Genomic DNA, 23,545 nt, shown 5'->3' on the forward strand with positions numbered 1-23,545 from the left:
GACCTTTGCACCTATCTTGGTGCCTGGTTCAGTGCCTGGCAGAGCTGGCCTCCAGTGTGTGTCAGAGGAACAGAGACAGGCTTGACCCAGGTGGAAGAAAAGCTCGGAGATGGGACCCCTGCCCTGGTGTGGGTAAAAGACTCCTGTGCTGGCCATGGCGACAAGGGCCACAGGTGACTGAGGGCTGCACTCTCTACGAGCCTGGAGTCATGGTTAACAGCACAGGCTGCTTTTTCAGAGGGCCTGAGTTCGATTCCCACCACCCAAAAGCAGCTCACACCAATCTGTAAGTCCTCTTCCAGGGGATCCAGTGCCCTCTTCTGCCCTCCTCAGGCACCAGGCAAACATGTGGTGTACAGACACACATGCAGGCGAAACACCATCAACATAAAATAAAACTTGAGAGAGAGAGAGAGAGAGAGAGAGAGAGAGAGAGAGAGAGAGAGAGAGAGAGAGAGAGAGAGAGAACTCGGCTGAGCTGGGTCCTGGTTTTGTCACTTGCCACATGTGTGATTCTGGGCAGGTCTGGCCCAGAAGCTCTGGGTTAGCAGTGCTCTGTTGTTGTCCTGGGAGGAAGACTAAATGATGGCAGATGGAAAGAGCCGATTGATCAATTGCCCCCAGCTCCACACATAGCCCTGGCAGCCGTCGTTGACGTAGCACTGGGCGTAAGGGTAAAGGATGGGATGAGAGGAGTTAATGCCAGGTGGTTCCCATGGACGGAGCCATTCCACAGGTGAGGGACATCAGAGTTAGTCCCTGTAGACCAAGCCAGCCAACACCCTGCCTCTGCTGGGGAGTAATCTTAGATCCTTTTATCCCCTGCTTTGTGATCTGGTCAACCAGGGAAGCTGGTCTTGTGGTAGAGGGTGAACCTTCTACCCTCTCCCATCCTCCTTGTCTGGCCCTGTCCGGTCGTCCTCTGCAGGTAACATCTCCCAGCCACACTGTGTGCCAAGGGCACCTCCACAGTTCTCGTGTGGGGTCCCAGTGTTAAGGAGTTGGAGCTGGGGTGATAGGCCAAGAGGCCAGGGGTGTCCCTGAGGTCAGAGACGCAGAACGGCCATCTATGGGCTGCCAGTGGGGACAAGAAGCATAGCAGTCACTGTTAGCAAGGTCAGAGGGGGCCTGGTGTCCGATGAGAAAACTAGAGCCCCAAAGCCTTTGACCCTGAATCCCTGGAGTGGAGGGGCACGCCACACAGACAGCCTGGAATACTTGGAAAGGGGCCATAAGACTCTTTTGGAGTCTTCTCCTTTGCTGCAGGTGCACTGTATGGAGGATTGATGCCGGGGAAGGAAGAGTTCTAGGAACCCCCAGGAGCCAAGAGTTGGTTTCCATCCTTCCTTTACATACCCCCCTTTCTTTCCTTGCCTTTAGCCCCTAAAACGTGCAGCCCTAAGCAGTTTGCCTGCAGAGACCAGATCACCTGCATCTCGAAGGGCTGGCGATGTGATGGGGAAAGGGACTGCCCAGACGGCTCCGATGAGGCCCCTGAGATCTGTAAGTACCATTTCTGGGTCCCTCTCTCTGAACCCTGGGCTGGCTTTTCTCTTTCATTTTGTGCGGTGTTTGGGATAGGAGCAGCCCATCTCTAGTCTGCAACGGACCTTGTTCTGTGCTTATATCTGCCTGTGACACAGCCAAACGTGTTCTCTCCTGCTTCTTCAAAGTACCCAGCATGGTGTGAGTAGCAATGGCACCTTGGATTTCTCCTTTGGCTGCTACATTCCCAAGGCTGTTGGGGGCAGTACACTCTGGGCTGCACCTTTGCCACAAGGAGATAACCACTCGGTCCTTTCCTCTGAGAATTTTCTCCTTCCCTGATTTGAAGCTTCTCTGGCACTTGATGTGTGGCCTTCAGGTTTTGCCAGGTACCCTTCTGCCCTTAATCTCCCAGGCCAAAGGCCACTGCTCTTGCTTAGTCCCTGTACCAGAAGCCCCACCCCTATGCCCTTTCCGACACCCCGCCTTCCCCTGCCCCAATAAGTGGTGTAATCAGAGGCAGCTGTTTAAACTGGGAGAAAGGTCCCCACCTAGCCTTCACCCTCCCAGTGGCCAGGAGGGGGCTGAATTGGGTGGAGGACTTGCTGCAGGACCCCGGCGGAGTCTTGGGGTCTCTACCTTCAGTATCTCCCCTGCATAGCCAGTCCTATCTTTTCCCCCTGAGTTTCATCCAGTTCTGTTCCCATCCCGTGTCCCTTCTGATACCTCCAACATGGTTCTCAAGGGTAGTGTTCAGAGTGGAAAGAAAGCCCCTTGTTCTTCACCCCTGTGCCTGCCCTGGAGGAGTAATCACCAGGCTCTTAGGCCTGGAGCCTTCTCTTGTCTCCACCACCTCCCCCTCGTGTTTCTAACCCTGTGCCTGTGTGTTGGAAGGAGAGAAGGCCACATGGGGGCTGGGAGAGTTTGTACTCTTCTGTTCATTCTTCCTTCAGTTTGATGCAAACTGTGTTTTATTGAATCCCCACACGTGTTCACACACACGCATTACCCCAGACCCTAACAGACTGCACCTGGTACAAACACCCACCAGACAAAGGCTCCAGTCGTTTTATAGCCCACGTGCTCCCAAAAGTGGCTACAGAAACACTCAAACCGGCCAGGTGGTGGTGGCGCACGCCTTTAATCCCCGCACTCGGGATGCAGAGGCAGGTGGATCTCAGTGAGTTTGGGTCTACAGAGTGAGTTCCAGGACAGCCAAGACTGTTTCACAGAGAAACCCTGTTTTGAAAAACAAAACCAAACAAAAAGAAGCACTCAGACAGACGTCCAAACAGCCCCAGATAGGCTCACAAAAAAGATGGTATAGAAACCTCCTTGCCTAGAAGCTCTGTCATTCCACACCTCACTCGAATCCCTCCCTGCACAGGCGGGGTCAACACCTCATCCCTCTGCCTGGCAACAATGGAAATGAAGAAGGATGTTATCAGTAGACCACACCTTTTGACCTCTCTAGATCCTCCCATTAGGCCTTTGTTCTAGGCTGGAAGTCTCAAATAATATTGCTTAAAAGAAACATAGTCTAAGTCATTTACACAATTCTGAAATTTCCAAAAAAGGAGATAGCTAAAATTAATTTGTTTTTACCAAATGCATCCAAAATATTATTTCAATATATTAATTTTACTGTATAAAGTAATTAGAGATCTTTTTGCCTTCTTTTGATATTTGATATAAAAAACTAGTATATATTTCATATGTAGATTTTGGATTTTTGTTGCTGTTTTCTGTGTGGCTCTGGCTGTCCTGGAACTCGCTCTGTAGACCAGGCTGGCCTCAAACTCACAGAGATCCACTTACCTCTGTCTCCCGAGTGCTGGGATTAAATGTGTGCACCACCACGCCCCTAGCTTCATATGTAGTTTTAATTTGGCACACTTCATGGTGTGAGAGCTGCTATGACCCGTGCAGTGTCTATGAACTGGCTCACTTCTGAACTTGGTGCTTCCCTCGACACCCAGCTCTGCACTCTGGAAACCACAGGAAGGTGGTTTGTTTCTGTCTGTTTATCGTCTGAGCTCCCTTTCTGCCGGGGACTATGTTTCCATGAGCTCACCCAGACCTTTCACTCCACCTCCTGCCTGCTCCTGATTTATAGACTCTTGAGGCTGTAGGGGCTGTAAATGTGGAGCATTTAGGGTGGACCCTCGCTTTCCTTTCATGAGGCTGTCAGTGTGTCACTGTATCATGAGTGCTGCAGCGGAGGGCAGAAGGCTCGATCTAGTCCCCACAGTGTCTTACCTTGATTTATCCCTCGCCTACCCACACAGTAGAGACGGCTAAACAACTACCTCAGGCGGCTTGGTCACGCCATCGCATCTGTTTGCTCCTAGGTCCCCAAAGTAAAGCCCAGAGATGTCAACCAAATGAACACAATTGTCTGGGGACCGAGCTGTGTGTTCCCATGTCTCGTCTCTGCAACGGGGTCCAAGACTGTATGGACGGTTCCGATGAGGGTGCTCACTGCCGAGGTAAGGGCGCCACACACTCTCCTGTGCGGTAGGTACGTGATCTCTTGACGCAACATCTGGTGGGATGTTACCATCCAAAGACCGTCCTTGTGCTTTGGTGGGTATGAGATGTTGTCCTCTTCCCATGCCCAGACTTGTCAATGAAATTACTGGGCCCCTTGGGCTTGGAGCTTGATCAAACAGCCCTATGGGCTTCAGCTGTGGGCCAGACTGAGTACTTTTCCTCTGGCTGTGTGTGCTCGGACAAGTCGCCTCTCTTCAAGCCCGTTCTCAACTATTAAATGAGAAGTCAGCGTTTTATACTGTTTTTAATAGTGAGCTGCCTTCTTCAGATGCTTTCTTACGTGACTCCTGGGTCTGAACAGAGGAGCGGAGCTGTTGTCGTCAGAGCTAGGGTTAGATAGGGACCTCGAGTTTGCTTCCCTAACCCTGCCAGAGTCCTAGGAGGTATCCCTCACAAACTGCAAGTCTTGAAGGGACACAAGAGCTGCTCCTTCTCTTCCAAACATCCTTAAAGCCATTCAGACTGAGGAGGGGACATTAGTGACAAGTCACACTTCTTGACTGTGGTAGCGGTTTAAGCAGAATCCATGGTGTGGAAAGTGATAAACCTTCAGGCCTGTCTGCTCTGGGTCCTGGGCCTGGAGCAAGCAAAACCTTTGACAGGCCTTGAGGGGGTGGTTGTGGAGGCAGGGCCAGTGTCATATGTCATACACATGTCAGAAAACATCTGTTTGTGGGAGGAGACACATCTGGATCCTTTCACTCAGGCTGGGACTGTGGAGCAAGGGGATTTGTGGGAGATTTTTTTTTTCCTCCTTTCTTTTGGCTGATTTTATGCGTAGCTCTTGGGATGAGAGACAGAAAGTAAGTTGAGGGCTAACTTTAGCCCTGTGGTCGGTCTTAATCAGTGTTGTATGCTTGGGTGTGCTTCCTTTTCGAATACCCTTTTAGTTGCAGAAACAAATAAACAAAAAATTTGGCTTGGACCCTCCCCAGATATTAGAGAAGCCCACCCACCCAGAAGGCCGCCTTTCCAGATTTCCCAGAGCAGGCAGCGTTTACCCACTTGGCGAAAGACTAGAAAGACAGGCGGTGCGTTTGGACTATTCGGACTCACAGATCAGAGGGAGGCAGAAAGAATAACTGAACCCCCCCCCCCAACTCCTGGCAGGCTTAGTGCTTGAAACACCTTAGCCTCTCGCAGTTGCCTCCTAGGTGGGGGTGTGAAGCGCTTGGACAAAGGGGTCTTTGTGGGCTAGTCTCCTGGCCCCAAGCGAGCCCTTAATTGGGTCGCTGGGGGGGGGCACAATTGTCCTACCCTTCCCCACCCCTGCCTTACCCCCTCTGTCTCTCCTGTAGAAGTGGGTCATGGTAGAAGGAGGAACTCATCTTCTTCCTCCTCTTCTTCCTCTGTCTGGACTCTGGATCTCCCTTCTGACTTAGAGCAGCACCCGTAGTACAGGGGCAGAAGCAGTTGCATTGCCTGCCCCTTCTTCACCTCAGCTGGAACTGACATGGTTTGCTCCCTTCGGGTGCAAACACAAGGCACATGAAAGGAACGAGACTCGCTGCTTCTTCCTGTTGACCCTATGAAAATACCAGATGCCGTTCTTAGGAGGCACGGATGGTCCAGAGTGACAGAGCAGGGAGAGACGGGTGTCAGGCCACGGTTGGCTGTGTGGCCTTGTGTCTGCCACACTGGCCCTTTCTGGGCTTTGTAAAATATTGCTCCTGCTTCCTAAGCGTCCTCCCTCTCTGGCACTGTGGCCTTTACTTCAAAGTGGTTTGTGAAGAGTGGCTGGAGATGGGGGAAGGTTGGTATCTTGGGGTGGCCTGAGTGTATCTCTCCTGTCTTGTGCAGAGCTCCGTGTCAACTGCTCTCAAATGGGCTGCCAGCACCACTGTGTCCCCACACCAAGTGGACCCACCTGCTTCTGTAACAGCAGCTTCCAGCTGCAGGCGGACGGCAAGACGTGCAAAGGTATGTGAGCGCCAGTGTGTCCGTGTGTGTGTGTGTGTGGACTGGCTGCCGGGTGGACTGAGACAGGGGGATGTCTGGATGTAGTGTGGCTGTGAGCCCTGAGCATCGCTTTTAGTCCACTGGGCTACAGGGTAAAAACCTTTCTCAAAAAGATCAAAGTTGGGCGGTAGTGGCTCATGTCTTTATCCCAGCACTAGGGAGGCAGAGGCAGGGGGATCTCTGTGAGTTCAAGGCCAGCCTGGTCTACAGAGTGGGTTCTAGGACAGGCAAGGCTAAGGAGAAAACATGTCTTAAAAAAACCAAAAAAAAAAAAAAAAAAAAAAAAAAGGCCGGGCGATGGTAGCGCACGCCTTTAATCCCAGCACTCGGGAGGCAGAGGCAGGCGGATCTCTGTGAGTTCCAGACCAGCCTGGTCTACAGAGCTGGTTGCAGGACAGGCTCTAAAGCCACAGAGAAACCCTGTCTCGAAAAACAAAAAAAAAAACAAAAAACAAAAAAAAAGAAGAAAAAAAGATTGAAACATTACAGATAGAACAAGTTTCCTTAATGATTCTCTTCCCTTCTGATCCCGTTCGAGGTACAGTCTCCTAGCCGTGTGCTCTGCCCCTTGCCAACCCTCTGTTGTGTGCATGTACTCACCAAAAATCTAATTGCAAATCTTGCTTATGTGTGTGTTTCCATAAGTAACACCACATTGTATGTATCACTTACAGTGTTTCTCACTCCTCAGTACATTCTAGGGCTTCTCCCCTACCCCCCGTGGTAGTTTGTAGAGATTTACCTCATTCACTAAAAAACCACTGTGACGTGTAGCTCTTACCACAGCTTACTTGGCCATTTCCCTGTTGATGAGTAAGATGTTCCCAGTCTTTCCTCTGTCGCAAACAATGCAGACTTTTCTGTTTTAAACTTGCCTGCCTCAAGGCTGCACAAACACGACCTCCTTGGTGTAGATGACCCTGACCACTCTAAATCGTGCCCTGCAACCTGGCTTTCTCCTTTCTCCTTTTTTTTTTTAATGTGTATCAGTGTTTTGCCTAAATATATTTATGTGTAACACACGTGTACCTGGTGCCTCTGGAAGACAGAAGAGGATGTTGGATCCCCTGGGACTAACATGGATGATTGTGAGCCTCCATGTAGGTACCAGGAACTGATTCCAGGTCCTCTGCAAGAGCAGCCAGTGCTCTTAACAACTGAGCCATCTCTCCAGCACCTCTGCATTTTTTTTAAAGATTTATTTATTTTTCTATGTATGAGTGTTTTGCTTACACGTGTATTTGTGTACCATGTGCGTAGTTGGTGCCTGAAGAGGTCAGAAGAGGGTGTAGGGACCCCTGAAACAGACATTACTGGTGGTTGTGAGTCACCATGTGGGTGCTGGGAGCAGAACCCTGGTCTTCTGGTAGAGCTGTAACTGTTCTTAACCACTGGGCCTTCCCTGCAGCCCCTTGCCTTTTATTTTAAACACAGTGCTAAGGATCAAAGCCAGGGCCTTGCACATGTCAGATAGGCATCTACCACAGCCCCTTTGCCCTTATTTTTTCCACAGCACTAGTCTACCACTTCTGGCCCAAGCTTTACCTTGTGCTTCCTTTATTATAACATCAGCCTTCCCTTTACTACCAGAATGTCTGCTTCATGAGGATGGTAACGTAGTTCCGTTGTATCTGCTGTGCCCACCTTACCGGTTTTCCTGAACAGATGAGAGTAGCATGAGGGAGCAGAGTAAATCCCGAAACTGCTTTCTGGCCAGGAGGTTTGCACATCCCGAGGCCGTCGATTCTACCAAACTGCCCTTCAGCGGGTGCCGTCTCAGAGCGCCCTTGCTACGCTTCATGACGATTCTCTTGTCTTTTTTTCCCCTCACAGATTTTGATGAATGTTCAGTGTATGGCACCTGCAGCCAGCTTTGCACCAACACAGACGGCTCCTTCACGTGTGGCTGCGTGGAAGGCTACCTGCTGCAGCCGGACAACCGCTCATGCAAGGCCAAGAATGGTGGGTAGGGCTGTCCCATGGCCTCAGAGCCGGGGAGCTGCAGTGCAGCTCCCCAGGCAATGGCGACATCAACAGTCAGAAGTCCCAACTGACCTTTCTCTGTCCCGTCTTCAGAGCCAGTAGACCGGCCTCCTGTGCTACTGATAGCCAACTCCCAGAACATCCTAGCTACATACCTGAATGGAGCCCAGGTGTCTACCATCACACCCACCAGCACCCGGCAGACCACAGCCATGGACTTCAGCTACGTCAATGAGACTGTATGCTGGGTGCATGTTGGGGACAGTGCTGCCCAGACACAGCTCAAGTGTGCCCGGATGCCCGGCCTGAAGGGCTTCGTGGATGAACATACCATCAATATCTCCCTTAGTCTGCACCGTGAGTCACCTGTTCAGTGGGCAGGGGAGAGCGGGGGAGATGGGCAAGAGGGACCCACTGGGGAAAATCAGACAGAATGAGCCCTGCCTGGGGCAGGAGCCCAGTGAGGATGTCTCCAGCAAAGACAAGGGGCTTGATGCCTCCTTATAGCGGGGCCCGAGCAGCGCTACCTCCTGTTACACTCTGAGCTGTCTCTGTATGGCTTTTGCATTTCTGGTCCAGGGCTAAGGGAGGCTTCAGTGGGGAAGTGAAGGCCAAGAGGGCAATGAATGGTCACTCTCTGGAGACCAAGGGACTGTCCCGTCCTTGAAAGAGGAGTGTGGGTTAGACTACAGAGGGGCTTTCCCATAGAGCAGGAGCTGGGACTAGGGGATAAAAAAATAAGGATCTGGAGAAGGGTCAGGAAAGGGGGGTGTTAAATAGCAGAGAGCAGAGGAGCCTGAGCCTGGCTTTCTTTGGATTATCGTACCCTCAGGAGTACGGCCAGAAGGGACTTCCTACCGCTGGGGAGGTGCCAAGTCCCTGAGCCTATTTCCGGTCCTTGGAAGTCAGTGAGAATAAGGGAGGAGCCGTGAGCCGCTTGGACGTTTAGGATATGCCGGCCATTCCCATTCAGGCTGTCTGCCTACGCAGCTTTACGGCGGCACAGGGAACAAGGGTGTCATGGGCTGGGCTCATGCCTAGCTGGGTGTAGATCCACTCCAGTGTCGTTATACAAACAAATAAAAGCTACTTCAGAGTTGACAGCTGGCAGGTCATATTCCCCGAAAAGCCACATCAGACTGAGGGGAAGGATCTGTGGCTGGTCTGTCCCCAGCCCTCAGATGTAACTGTATCTCTGACCCCGAGTAAACCAGAGCCTCGCTGCCTCAAATTGGGTTCCCTAAGCTACACAATGGGTTGGTGCTGGTCTGTCCAGGTCTGATAAGTTGAAGTGAAAGTTGAGTGGTAAATAAAGTATGTAAGTCAGGGTTGCGGACTTTAGATCCTCGTGGTTTCTCCTTTTGTTTTGTTTTTGCTGCTGCGGGTGCTGAACCCGGGGGCCTCACTGGCAAACGCTAAGCGTGTGTTCTGTGGCTGGCTAAGGCCTTGGCTCCTATGGTAGATCCGGAAGGGCCTCTCCCTGGGCCTGTGAGGTTCTCCCATAGAAAGCAAAGGTCCCGTGAGGTCCTGAAGGATTTGGTCTGAGTGAGAGGGTCCTTTTGGGGATGGTGGAGCACAGAGGGGTCGTTACTGTTTGTGGCCTCAGGATACTGCTCAGACATTGGCACTCTTAGTGTCCAAGGGTCCCCTGTGATTGGATGTGTGTCCTTCTGGAGTGCTGGGCTGAAAGCTGCCAGGCACCTGAGGGTGAGCAACTCAAGGAGAGCCCTGTGTGCTGAGATGGGTGACAAATGGTGTCCCTTGTTCACTATCCACTCAACAGACCTGCTTGGGCAAAAGACACAGCAGCCTTTTCTCCAGTCTTGCCTGAGGGACAGACTGTGGTCCACTGGGTTCTCCACTTCTGTTCTGGCCTGGTCCATCCTCCTGACTTCCTCCCCAGAGAAGCAGGAAGTAACCTTGGATAGATACCCCTCCCTTGGCAAACAGATTTGCCTGGCCTCCCCAGGCTGCCGAACTTTACTGGGCCTCTGGGGCAGAGTCCAGGAACCTAGAAGAGACCAAGGTTCTTGGGGGAAATACGCTAGGGGAGAATGAGCGGGCTTCGTGTGCCCCAGCTTTTCTGTTCCTCCCTACCTCATCCCCACCCCCACTCCTGACGCCAGAATGTCTGGCTGTCACCATGAGGATGGTTGTTTGCTCTCATCCCACAGACTAATTATGGGCCCTGAGTTGAAGATGTCGGAAGAGTCTCTGTAACACCCTCCCCCCCACCTCTAGTACATCCCCTTCCTCAGGAGGAAGCCTGCCCTGGGGTCAGGGAACTCCAGGGGCCCAGGAAACACCTGTGCAGGGGGGGGGGGCTGCTGTCCAACAGTTAGCTCCCTAGAAGGTGAGGGAAAGTTCCTTACCGTGTGCCTTCTTGGTCTTCCACAGTAGCTTTCCCTACAGTCCTCCCTATACTCTCTACAGTCCTCCCCACACTCTCTACAGCCCTCCTTACACTCCCTACAGTCCTCCCTACACTCCCGACAGTCCTCCCCGCTCTCCCTACAGTCCTTTCCACACTCCCTACACTCCCTGCAATCCTCCTCACACTCCCTATAGTCCTCCCCACACTCCCTACAGTCCTCCCTACACTCCTCCTCACACTCCCTACAGTCCTCCCTACACTCTCCCTACACTCCTCACACTCCTCCCCACACTCCCTACAGTCCTCCCTACACTCTCCCTACACTCCTCCCTACACTCTCCCTACACTCCTCCTCACACTCCTCCCCACACTCCCTACAGTCCTCCCATCCTTCCCTGTTACTGGGGCTTCTGTGAGATCCCTGGAGACATGCCTAAAGCAGGATAGCCTTTGAGGGGGGGCATTCAGGAGTTTGGAGTGTAAGTCTTTTGATTGAGAGTTGGGGAGGCAATGAGGACAGCCTACTGCTGTGGGGAGATGGGGAAGCCTGCCTCAGAGAAACCTCCGCAAACAGAAATAGAATATAAAGAAGGAAGGAAGCCAGTAAAAGAGCCTGTTCACATGGGTCCCCAAGCACTGGGACCGGTCTGCCCTGCATCCTGAGAGCCTTCTAAGGGTCCCTCCAAGGCCTACTACTTCTCCCCTTAGATGGGCCAGGCTGCTGAATCCATATCCCCAGCCCCGTAGTCACACTGGCCTAGGTTGGGTGGCTCATCTCTTCTCCCAGCTTAGCCACAGCCCAGACCCACCTTCTCCTCTGCCTAGTGAACCGGGAGGCCTGACTTTCTGGTGAGGCCAGAAAAGAAGGGATGAGAGCTGGAAGTGCAGTTCCTGGCAGGTCCTGCATCCTGTCCCCAGCATGGAAGGGAATCACTTGATCCTTCATCTCAATACAGCAAGATCCTTACTCCAGAAACCCATAAGGGGATGTTAAGAGCATTCAGTCATACTTTTCCTAGAGATAGTGTTTATTTCAGCATGCACAAGCTTTTAAAAAATGTAGTTAAAGGTTTTAATTTTTTTTTTTATATTTTACTCTTGTGTGTGTGTGCACGTGGGAGTCAGATGACAGCCTGGGTCCTGAGGGTCTAATTCAGGTAGCCCAGCTTTGTGGTTTGCCCACTGAGCCATCTCACCAGCCCCTGTTGACAGGTTTGGTTTGTATTTCTAAGACAGGATCTTGTGTAGCCCAGGTTGACTTCCAGCTTGTTACACAGCTAAGGCTGGTCTTGAACTTCAGAGCCTCCCTATCTCTAGCTCCCAGGTGTAAAGGTCAGCTTTACAGTTATGTTCTTATCTGATATTTTTATTAGAAAACTCTGTACTCTGATCTTATCATTAATTTTTTGGTGCGTGTGTGTGCGTGTGTGTGTGTGTGTGTGTGTGTGTGTGTGTACCTGTGTGTATGCGTGTGTCTGCACCTGCATGTGAGGGCTGGAAGTCAGTGTTAGAGGTCATTCTCATAGCTCGCTCTCTACCTTATTAATTATTATAACACATGTATGAGTGTTTGCCTGCATGCATGTCTATGCATGCCTCGTGCCCAAGGAGGCCAGAAAATGGCCTTGGAGCTTGAGTTCCAGACGGTTGTGAACACCGCCTGTGCTAGGTACTGAACCCAGGTCCTCTGGGAGAGTAACCACTGAGCCACCTCTCCAGCCCCACTCTCTGCCTTTGCTTTGAGGTAAGGTCTCAGTGAAGCCGGAGCTTGTGGAGTCAGCTAGATTGCTGACCAGCCCAGGGATCCTCCTGTTTCTGCCTCTCTGGTGTTGGGATTACAAGTGGGCACTGCCAGGACCCCCTTCTTAAAACATTTTTAGAGACAGTCTTGTTGTGTAGCTCTAGCTGGCCCAGAATTTGATATGTAGACCAGGCTGGCCTCAGATCACAGAGATCTGCCTCCCCGGTGCTGGGGTTAAAGGTGTGCGCCACCACCGCCGGATCCTAATCAATTCATTACACTCTGCAGTTCAGGCTGGCTCAAACCCATGATAATCCTCTCATTGACCTTCCAAGTGCTGGGATTGTAGTCATGGACCACCCCGTCCATGCTTTAAATCTATGATATGTAAGATAGCAAATTAAGAAAACTGTAAGCTACATATACACACACATAAATATTTTGAAAGTGATACACGAAAGACTAAAGTTCTGAAACTGAGTCCCAAGAGAGTCAACAGGTCAATATTTCCAGATCCCAGGAATGGCCTTCCTGTTCTACCTCTTAGGGCCCTGGATTAGTCCAGCCTAGTGCCCCTACCGCCTCACCCCTCCCCAGTTTAAATTCCTCAGCTCAGGGTCTCTGGTCTGTTCCCATTTCGCTCCTGAGGATGTCTCCACTGTAGGAAGGATGAGGCTTTGGGGCAGATGAAGCTGCAGAGTCCTGGGAGGAAAAAGTGTTTGATGAAGTTGTTGGGTATTGTCCCATGTGAAACAGGGTCTGGTGTTTGGTGGGTCCCTGGGGTTTCCCTCAGGGACATGCTGCAGAAGAAATCCCCAAGCCCAGCTGGCCAACTTTGCTTTGCTCTCTCCCTCTTCTCTGTCTTTTTCCTTCTTTCTTTCTTTCTTTCTTTCTTTCTTTCTTTCTTTCTTTCTTTTTTTTTTTTTATGTGGGAGTGGGTGGGTGATGTGTTTTAAAACAATAACAGTAGGAAGTGGAGTAGTGGTTTTTCTGGGGGGAAGGCAAATAGACAAACAGCAACCCCCACCCCCAGGTCTGTGATGAGCTGAAAGGGGAGTTGGGTTGCATCCTTACCGTGTGAGCACCCACCCCTTCTCCATTCCGTGCTAAGTCTACAGAATTCTTCAGAACTGAATGAGCATCATGGCTCATACCTGCAGTCCCAACACTTGGGAGGCAGAGGTAGGAAGGAGACTTATTAGTACATCCCAGGCCAGCGTGAGCTAAGAATGAGAGCCTATCTTTTAAAAACAAAGCAACCAAATGGAACATTTGCAGGGTTTATATGTGAAGGCATTCCCTCCTTTTGGCCTTTCTGATTCCCACAGGGTGTTGTGATACGGGGAGGTCTAGCCACCCTGTCCTCTGCCACCCCCATCCTGGCTCTCCAGCTTCTCGTTCCCTTCAGCCCCTTTTTGCTCCTCCTTCCCTGGCCAGCACCAGCCCTGTGTCTCCGGGCCTGGATCCAGTCTCGCCCTCTCCTCCCCCGCTGTCTCCTTGAAGTTGCCTCCCTAGCCAGCCTACCCCCAGCTCTGTCCTCCCTGTTTTCAAGCCAAAGGAAGTAACTTAAGCAAGACAGACATTTCAGAGCCCAGGGAGAATTTCTCAATCATGCAGAGACCCTAAGTCAGGCAGAGCAGAATCCAGGCATTTTATCCACGGGATCCAAGCAGGGGTAGGAAAGGGCGCTCAGGGGATAAGTTACGGCTGAGTTCTGGACTTGCTGGTGGAACAAGCAAGAGCTGAAGTCAGGATTTGGTAGCAAACAGGAACATGAGGCCATGTTATTTAGTGAAACCTGCCAGCCCCGCCTCCCTGGCCAGATCCCTGAGTGGGATTGCAAACCACCCTCTGCCAGTGTCCTGGGGTATTCCAAGGCTGGAGAAAGGAAGGGAAAGAATGTCCCAGCTCTAGGACAACAGAGCAAAGTGTTGGTATTCAGTAAATACTTGTTAAACCAATCAATACCTGTGTGTCTGGCACCAGGGGGAAAATGTAAGGATAGTGCCTGCTCTCCTGCATCTGCGGTCAGCTGGAAGTCATGATGAGGGGGTTCCTGGGATCACTGGGCCCTGTAGTAGGGAAAGGTACTTAAAGTTGGTTATATTCAGTCCAGCACAGAGAGCTCCTTTGTGTAGGCGAAGCTTCTTCCTATAGAGGAAGTTCCTCCATGTAGGGAGAACTTCCTGTCAGGGCAGCTCCACTCTGGGGGGCAGTCTCAGCCTCCCCTTAGAGCTGATGTGGAAGGAGAGCAGTAGTTGCTGGGTACCCTCCCCCGCATCAGAACAACAGTTATTGCATGTATGCCCTCCCCATCCCGGTATCCACCTTTAGTCAGGAGGCCGTAGGTTGATGGAGCCCGTGGGAATGATTGGGTAAGGGAAGAGGGTGGTGTGGATGGATTATAACGTAGGGGTGGAGTGTGGCAGGGATGGAGTGTGCAGGGGTGGAGGTGGCGGGGATGGAGTGTGCAGGGATGGAGTGTGGCAGGGGTGGTGTGTTGTAGGGATGGAGTGTGTAGGGATGGAGTGTGTAGGGGTGGAGTGTGGCAGGGGTGGAGTGTGCAGGGATGGAGTGTGTAGGGGTGGAGTGTGGCAGGGTGGAGTGTATAGGGGGGAGGATTTTGGAGTACAGATCTCCATTATAGCTTATTTTTCAACCATTTTGTTTTGCAATTTATAAGACTATTTAATTGTTTAGGATTTCCCTNTTGTAGGGATGGAGTGTTGTAGGGATGGAGTGTGTAGGGATGGAGTGTATAGGTGTGGAGTGTGGCAGGGATGGAGTGTGCAGGGATGGAGTGTGTAGGGGTGGAGTGTGGCAGGGTGGAGTGTATAGGGGTGGAGTGTGGCAGGGATGGAGTGTGCAGGGGTGGAGTGTGGCAGGGATGGAATGTGCAGGAGTGGAGTGTGGCAGGATGGAGTGTGTAGGGATGGAGTGTGTAGGGGTGGAGTGTGACAGAGTGGAGTGTATAGGGGTGGAGTGTGGCAGGGGTGGAGTGTGTAAGGGTGGAGTGTGGCGGGGATGGAGTGTTTAGGGATGGCATGTGTAGGGTGGAGTGTGGTAGCGGTGGAGTGTGGAGGGGTGAAGTGTGGCAGGGGTGGAGTGTGGCAGGGATGGAGTGTGGCAGGAGTAGAGTGTAGGGGTGGAGTGTGGCAGGGGTGGAGTGTGCAGGGATGGAGTGTGTAGGGATGGAGTGTGGCGGGGATGGAGTTGGTTGCAAGGATGGAATGTTGCATGCTGTGTGTCCTGAATGGACCATCCCAGTTTACTGGTGAGAAAACAATATTGACTAACTTACCTATAGTTTAAGTTTGGAGGTGACATAACCGGAACTCAGACCCAGTATTCGGAGCCCATCAGAACCTAGGGCAGAGCTGAGCATTGGAATCAGGGCTGAACGAATTAGAATAAGGACCAGAACCCAGTATAATAGGATTCTTTCTTTCATCACTGAGGGACTTGGTGCATGCTCTGTGATCTTTGGGTGTGTAGATGTATCTGGAGCTATATTCTGAAGATATAAAAATCTCTTTCCTGCACCCAGATTTCCTTATTTTACAGAAAGTAACTTAAACTGGTGTCTTCTTGGGGTCTGCTGGGGGCTGTGTTTCTCGGAAAAGAGCCACCACTTAAGAAATACGTCTTGAGCAACGTGGATGATGGAGACATTGAGAAGAACTGGACTGTGTGTGCTGAGCCTTGGGCTGGGTCTGCAGAGCAGCTAAGCACTTCTAAACGCAGCTCTATTCTAAGCCCTGGAACTGAAAGTCCCTCTCGATGACACAATTGGGCTGTGGTCTTCCTTCCTGACTCATTCACCCTTCTCAAGTCCTAACCTCCCTTCCCTAGACCCCCACCAAACTCCTCCCTCTGCACAGGATCCCTCCTCCTCCTAGAGTGCAGGAGCTCGTTCTGGGACAGGTCAGCCCCATGAAGGCAACCTCTACCTGTCAGGCGGTTTTGCTATGTTGTTCATTTAGTTTGGTTGGGTGGGGGTTAGTTGTTTGTTTCAGATTTCTTTGTTCATTTCTCACTTAGGTGTCTCTATGTGTGCCTGTGTGAGTTTATATGCATCGTGTGTGCAGATGGCCTGGAGGTGTAGGTGGTTGTGAGCCACCAGATCTAGGTGTTGGAAGCCACACCCAGGGTTCCCGGATGAGTGGTTGATTTTTTTGAGAGTCTCCTGTCACCCCTACTGGCCTTGGAACTCACTAAGTAACAAAGGCTAGCCTTAAACTCCTAACCCTCCTTCTTTTCCCTCCTCCTAAGTGCTGGGGTCATAGACAATGTTTGTCACATGCCCAGCTCTCACCGTTTAGGTTTATGGAACAGGAATACTCAACTCCTGTAGACACAAACCCGGGGCTCCACCTGAACCCCAAGCTATAGGACCCAGGCCAGTACCCCAGGGACTGGTCATAGGCAGTGAGGAATGATAATCCCAGTATGACTTTTCCTCTCTGCACCGCTTTGGAGTGGTGGCCTGTGGCTGCTGGGGACGGGGGGGGGGACGGGGGGGGGGAGGTAGAGGAATCTGAACTTTAGGAGAGGAAAATAATGTGTGTGTGTGGGGGGGTTGTATAACAAAGGAGTTTGCTTACAGCTAATAATCTTCAGCTGCAAAAATACCAAAGGGGAGGCCAGGCTGGCCAGGGACGTCATTTCTCGCCAACTCCTTACCGGCCTGCTGAATGGGACCCTGCTTGGCCTTTGGGGAGGTGAGGGGAACCCAGCCAAGGACAAATGGATGCGAGCAGGGACTGCGACTACCCTTCTCTCCCAGAGGTGGGAGGGGATACAGGCCAGGAGAGGGGCTCCCCCTCAGACGGGTCACCCCATCTCGAGGCTTGGACCGAGTGCGGAGCTGCATCTGGGAGCAGGGCATCAGATCTCTGCAGGGTTCTTCTCTTCCCTTCTTGCCAAGGGTGGATGGGGGAGCAGGGCCAGGGTGTTGTCAGTCCTAGGGCTGGGCAGTGACTCAGGAAGCCTGAGGAAGTTGGAGAGAAGGCCATCTGTGCCAGCTGGTGCTGGGAAAACAAGATTTGACTGATGAATTTTGCATACATGCCAGCAGCCCCCCAGACCCCCGCAGTGCCCACCAAGTAAAGGGCACACAGCCCTGTTGGTTTTTAGCTTCCCTGCTGGCTGCATGGGGCCGCAGAAATGTCCCTGCCTTGGGACGACAGCTTCCTTTGGAGGTGGCCCAGCGGTTTCATTTTAATCTGGTTTCTCTGTGGCAACCGTGTGGGGGGCAGCTCCGTTGCCTTTAACTCTTACACTGTGCTTTTTCTTCCTCTATGACCTTGGCCTTCTCCTGCTCCTTTGTCCCATTCCCCAAGACGTTCCCCAAGACGGGGTAGTCCTGGGAGCCCAGAGGACAAAGTCGCTAGGTTTGGGACTGTGCCGGCATTTGATAACCTCACCCCTGTGACCGCTTCCTTCGGTCGTCTCAGGGTGGGGTTTACTAGAGGGGACCTGAAGAGGAAACCATTTATGAAAGCCTCCAGTGATGCCTCTCCCTTCCCCCTCCCCCCAGCCCCAGTCCTGTGACTGTGAGTCAATGACTCGACAGACAGCCAACTTCCCTGGGCGCCACGTTCCTATTCCTTTTACCCCCTCCCACTATTAAGAAATAGCTCCTGAATCCCTCTGGGGAGGAGGGGTGAGGGTTGGGAGGAGTTGAGCAGAGCCCACAGTTACTCCTGTAGCTGTGAGGTAGAGGAATCCCCACCTGGCTGAGTGTGGATAGCGCAGGATAAGCTTCAACCAAAGGCAAATAGCAAAAAGGTGTCTTTACCTGTTGTTGAAATAGGGCAGATAAAAATCTCTGCCTTAGGAACTTTCTGGTTTGGAGAGACCTCACTTCTGAGGGTGTCAGAAAGGTGTCAGTGGGGGGCATGGAAGCCAGGTTGTGTTGGGAAGGAGGCAAAGGTCGTCCTTGTCCCCATCCCCCCTTCTATGGCCCTTCATGACTTAGAGTGACCATGGTAGCCGCTCGGAAGCTCCTCTTTCTGTTTCTGTTTCTCCGGGTTTATCCAGGGTCCTATCTTCACCTCTTCCTGAACTCTGTCCCTCTGGGCTTTCCTGGCAGAGGAGGGTATTCAGCAATGAGAACATAGAAGAGACAGGGACATGAGGACATTTGATGCATGTTACTGACCTTGTGCCAGCAATCTTGGGTTGTGCTCTATGAACTTAATATTTTGAAATATTTTCCTCCAAGCTGAGTTCATTTATGAACATTCTGCTTACCAGTTTGGTTTTTTTTTTTAAACTTATGCAGCATGTACAGCCTCCAGCCAGTATTTCTTGTTAGGATGAGATAATTAGACTTACCATGTAAAGCAAATATAAGTCTGGCCCGAACCAAAGATACGTGCTGTTTCAATTAGTTATGGTGCTCTTATCTCAGGTAGAAGCAAATTAAAAAGAAAATATTGGGGTGAACCGGTAGGCCTAGATACCCTCCTGTGTTTTGGCACTATAAGATGGTTCTTTCCCGTTGAAGGCTGGATTAGAATTGGAATAGTCTGTCAGTCAGCCAATGTTTGTCTAATCCCCCATGCTTATGACAACCCTGAGCCCAGGATGGGGGCTGGGGGTGATGAGATACTTGGGGGAGATAGGACTGTGCCTGTGACCCCCACAGAGCTCAAGGGAAGGTGATTGGCTGGCTGGGGGAGGATCAGGCTCCAGAGAAGGCTTGCTCACAGGAGGGATGGGTACCTGTGGGAGGGCCCCGCCCACCTAGTCTTTCATTCTTTCCCCAGATGTGGAGCAGATGGCTATCGACTGGCTGACAGGAAACTTCTACTTTGTGGATGACATTGACGATAGGATCTTCGTCTGCAACCGAAATGGGGACACTTGCGTCACTTTGCTAGACCTGGAACTCTACAACCCCAAAGGCATTGCCCTGGACCCTGCCATGGGGTGAGAATGATAGGCTAGGGTTCTGATTCTGGACAGATGAGGCAGAAGCTATAGTGGGAAAGGGGGTCCCATTGACTGCACTCCACTTAACACGTATGCGCCCACAGGAAGGTCTTCTTCACTGACTACGGGCAGATCCCAAAGGTGGAGCGCTGCGACATGGATGGGCAGAATCGCACCAAACTGGTCGATAGCAAGATTGTATTCCCACATGGCATCACCCTGGACCTGGTCAGCCGCCTTGTCTACTGGGCAGACGCCTACCTAGACTACATTGAGGTGGTGGACTATGAGGGCAAGGGCCGGCAGACCATCATCCAAGGCATCCTGGTGAGGGAGCTTTTGTCTGGGGGAACCATTAATCAGCGTCTTCTGGTGAGGGGGGTGTCCTTTGCAGGGAACTCCCAGTAAGTGTGGACAGTATGGGAGTGTAGTCAACGCTTGCATCTTCTGGTGGGAGTGGAGCCAGCAGGAATGGGAGAGGAGAGAGAGAGGATATGGCTTCCATTCTGATGGGAACAGTCACTTAAAGGCACCTTTTACTTCCTTTTTCTTATTTGATGCCTAAAATAGCCCCCGGGAGATGAACAGGCAGTTGACAAAAGCGGGGTTCAAAGATGTTTGGTAATTTGCCAGAGGTTACACAACTGGGCAGCAAGCGCTTGATCCCAGCCAGGAGGTCTTGCCGCTCAGCGGTAGAACATCCATTCTGGCGTAACTTGCATGAGCGACTGTCCCTGGGGTTTTGCCTGGAACTCTTCTGGTTTTAAGCTTGAAAGTCTCACAGACCACAAACCCTGATCTTAGGCAAATTAAAGCATCTGGCTACTATAGGCCTCCTTGGGACACGTGTGTGTACTTTGTCCCCTCAGAAACTGCATCAGGCTGCCCTGTCCACAGAGGTTAGGGCCCCCAGTCTAACTCAGCTGAAAATTGTCAGAGCACCTACAGGGAGGTGGCGTGGTCCACTGACCAGCACCCAGGTGCTGGGCAGCAGCAACACCCACAGGGAGGTGGCGTGGTCCACCGACCAGCACCCAGGTGCTGGGCAGCAGCAAAAACAACAGGGAGGTGGCGTGGTCCACCGACCAGCACCCAGGTGCTGGGCAGCAGCATAGAGACAGAGCACAAGGGGAATATCATCTCTTAGAAAAGCTCCAGACGGTCCTTAAAGAGGTGCTTTGGGAAGGATGAGCAGGAACTTGGCAGACACTTTCCAGAACAGAGGAGTCGAGAATTTAGCATCGAGTTAAATAAAACCGGAAGGTGGACTTGGGAGAGTAGATGGTAGAGTGTGGGTGGAAGCCACGGGCCTGCTGGGTGAAGGAAGCATCCCTTTGTCTCGCTGACCAACCCTGCCTGCCATCCCAGATTGAGCACCTGTACGGCTTGACCGTGTTTGAGAACTACCTATACGCCACCAACTCGGACAATGCCAACACCCAGCAGAAGACCAGCGTTATTCGAGTGAACCGCTTCAACAGCACAGAGTACCAGGTTGTCACCCGTGTGGACAAGGGTGGAGCCCTGCACATCTACCATCAGAGGCGTCAGCCCCGAGGTGAGCGGACTCCAAGCTCCGGATCACGGTTCTTCTAGGGAGCTCTTATTCTTTCTTATCAGGAGTGTTTCTAGGCATCTACCCCAAGCTACCAACCCTGGCTTCTCCCATGGATCTCCTTGTCTCCATGTTCCCAGTTCCCTTGTACCGGAATCTAAGTTGTGGCAGGGCAGTGGGATTTTAGTCCTGTGGCTTCCAACTTCTAAAATGGGGCCTGAATGAAGACCCACCTGATGGCCTGAGCAGAGCCTTGCAGGGTGCTGACAGCTCTCCTCTCTGCCCCCAGTACGGAGTCATGCCTGTGAGAATGACCAGTATGGGAAGCCAGGTGGCTGCTCCGACATCTGCCTGCTTGCCAACAGCCACAAGGCGAGGACCTGCCGGTGCCGCTCTGGCTTCAGCCTGGGAAGTGACGGGAAGTCCTGCAAGAGTGAGTGACAGGGAGGGTGTAGGGGTGGGTCCTCAGATGTTCCTCCACAACCTGGCCTCTGTCGAGATGCAGAGAAGCAAAGGGTGGAGATGTAAGGAGCCCGCATCCCAGAGCAGCCTGCTTCCTACTTCCCATTCATTCACTGTACGGGTATCTAGCAAACACACGCTGGGTGTTTGACGCTCTTCTGGCAGTGAAGGGTGTGTAAGGAAGATAAAAGCAAGTTTATGGCAGCAAGAACCTCTCTGAGGACGCCTGTCTAAGCCACGCTCTCTGTGGATAAAGTCAGGCAGCCAGTCATATGACTAACCTGAGGCAAGAGTGGTTCTGGAGGAGGGAGCTTAAGGTACACAGGCCCTGAGGCCAGCGCAGGGCGTGGTATACCGAGAAGACCTGAGGGACTGAGAGGTGGGAGTGAAGGGAGAAGTTGCTCACTGGGCTGAGGTGCTTAAGGCCCCTATGCAGAGAAATGGTGTGATTGGGTTCATACTATGTAAGCTTATTTGGTGCTGGGCAGAAACCAGGCTACAGGGAAGAGGCCAGGCGGCCAGCGTGGGTAGGAGTGATGCGGTTTAGGCTAGGATGGTGGTAGAGGAAGTGGTGGAAAGTGACCAGATTCCAACATATTTTGATAGTCCTCTTCTTAGGGCCCAAATCTCACTACTGAATAGTAGATGTTAAAGTGACATCAAGCCTCCCTTCTCTGACCTCCCATCCCACGTGTCAAACCTCAGGACACAGCCCTAGGACTAGAGTTGAACATGCTCTCCTGTGTTCTCTTTGGCTGACTCAGCCCCGTCTGCTCCATGTCTCTTGATGCAGCAAACCCAACACATGGCATCTCATCAGACCCAGACTCCAAGCTGGGTGGTGATCATGAGTGCGTGTGGATGTGTGAGCACGTGCATGAGTGTGTGAGTGTGTGTGTGTGTGCGCACGCGCGTGTGTGCATGCATTTAACTTTGTGCACTTTGTGCTTACCCTAGAGCCTGAGCACGAACTGTTCCTCGTGTATGGCAAGGGCCGGCCAGGCATCATCAGAGGCATGGACATGGGGGCCAAGGTCCCGGATGAACACATGATCCCCATTGAGAACCTTATGAATCCACGGGCTCTGGACTTCCACGCAGAGACTGGCTTCATCTACTTCGCTGACACCACCAGCTACCTCATCGGCCGCCAGAAAATCGACGGCACCGAGAGGGAGACCATCCTGAAGGACGGTGAGGGCGTCAGAAGGGAGGTGTGTGGGCGGCGCTTCTGAGGGATGTGGTGCTTGAGTCAGGAAGCCATCAGAGGCTTAGACATCTCCCTCGCAGCGTGAAGAGTCTTCTGCTGACTGGCTGGCTGGGCTGGTTGGCATGGAGATGAGGGGATAGACAGGTTGACCCCTCTATGACCTCCTTCTTGGCTGAGCCAAAAAGAGTCAGGAGGATGGATGGGTTAGGCAGTGTGGGCTGCCTTTGCCAGCTCTTGGGAAAACGTAGGGTCTCTCTGCCATTGGCTCAGAGCCCTGGAGCTGTGTGTAGCACACAGCCAAGAGAGGCCCAAGCAAGGCCCTAGGTCAGGCCTGAGTTGGGCCTGCCAGGCAGATAGGGCACATAGTGTGTGTAGCTGGATCTTAAAGCCATGGGAACCTGTACCATATGCACCTGAGAAAACCATGTCCGGGCCTGACCTACTTTGGCAGAGCCCCCATGGAGGCTTCTGGGCTGTGTCTATTTTGCCTCAGATCTGTACTTGGGGGCCCCGGTATCTGATTCCCCAACCAGCCAATCTGACTGATACCAGTCACTCCCCTGAGCCTGGCTCCCCATCCCCCATGCAACTCAGAGAACCTTGGCAGTCAGCAATCATAAGACTGTGTGGAAATCAGAAGTGACTCCTAGTCAGGAAAAGGTTGGGGTTCCCTTTACCAGGGGAACTGCTATTTAGGGGGATACTTAAGATGAAGCCTTTGGCTAAGGGAAAAGTCACTTCCTAATTTATTCATTTTGTGAGCTCAGGGTTTTTAGGCCTAAGCCGTGGCGTCATACTTGTTCTAGTAGCCGGTGTGTCTTGCCTCAGCTGTCTACCTAAGCACAGGCCCAGACATGCCCTCATCCGAGAGCCTCCATCAATCACATAGTTCCCTGGCTGCCCCGTGCTACTTTCAGAGATTGACTCAACACAAATGTGACAACTAGAGGGTCCCTCCCCAGCCTCTCTCCCCTCTCTACCCACCATGGGACACCAGGTGCTTCCTACTCTCTCTCCCTGCCTGGCCCCCGTCTCTCCTTGCTCTGTGCGCCCTCATTGCCCTCTCACTCCCCACCCCCTCCCCAGGCATTCACAACGTGGAGGGCGTAGCTGTGGACTGGATGGGAGACAATCTTTATTGGACTGATGACGGCCCCAAGAAGACCATTAGCGTGGCCAGGCTGGAGAAAGCCGCCCAGACTAGAAAGACTCTAATTGAGGGCAAGATGACCCACCCCAGGGCCATTGTAGTGGATCCGCTCAATGGGTGAGTGTGCCCAGGCC

At 52.1% G+C, this 23,545-nt stretch overlaps 1 protein-coding gene across 1 annotated transcript in view; it reads left to right on the forward strand.

The window, feature by feature from the left end:
* Window positions 1–23,545, forward strand: part of Lrp1 (LDL receptor related protein 1) — a 79,603-nt gene that overhangs the window by 7,273 nt on the left and 48,785 nt on the right. The window contains exons 2-12 of the mRNA XM_050163948.1: window positions 1,381–1,503; window positions 3,837–3,974; window positions 5,839–5,958; window positions 7,831–7,959; window positions 8,074–8,337; window positions 18,869–19,031; window positions 19,139–19,361; window positions 20,403–20,592; window positions 20,879–21,022; window positions 22,009–22,245; window positions 23,348–23,528. Of these exons, the coding sequence (XP_050019905.1) occupies window positions 1,381–1,503; window positions 3,837–3,974; window positions 5,839–5,958; window positions 7,831–7,959; window positions 8,074–8,337; window positions 18,869–19,031; window positions 19,139–19,361; window positions 20,403–20,592; window positions 20,879–21,022; window positions 22,009–22,245; window positions 23,348–23,528 (1,912 nt within the window). The remainder of the gene's footprint in view (window positions 1–1,380; window positions 1,504–3,836; window positions 3,975–5,838; window positions 5,959–7,830; window positions 7,960–8,073; window positions 8,338–18,868; window positions 19,032–19,138; window positions 19,362–20,402; window positions 20,593–20,878; window positions 21,023–22,008; window positions 22,246–23,347; window positions 23,529–23,545) is intronic.

The sequence above is a fragment of the Alexandromys fortis genome, unplaced genomic scaffold (genome assembly GCF_014885135.2).
Source record: "Alexandromys fortis isolate MF-2015 unplaced genomic scaffold, M_Fortis_MF-2015_v1.1 scaffold_125, whole genome shotgun sequence".
Lineage (NCBI taxonomy): Eukaryota > Metazoa > Chordata > Mammalia > Rodentia > Cricetidae > Alexandromys > Alexandromys fortis.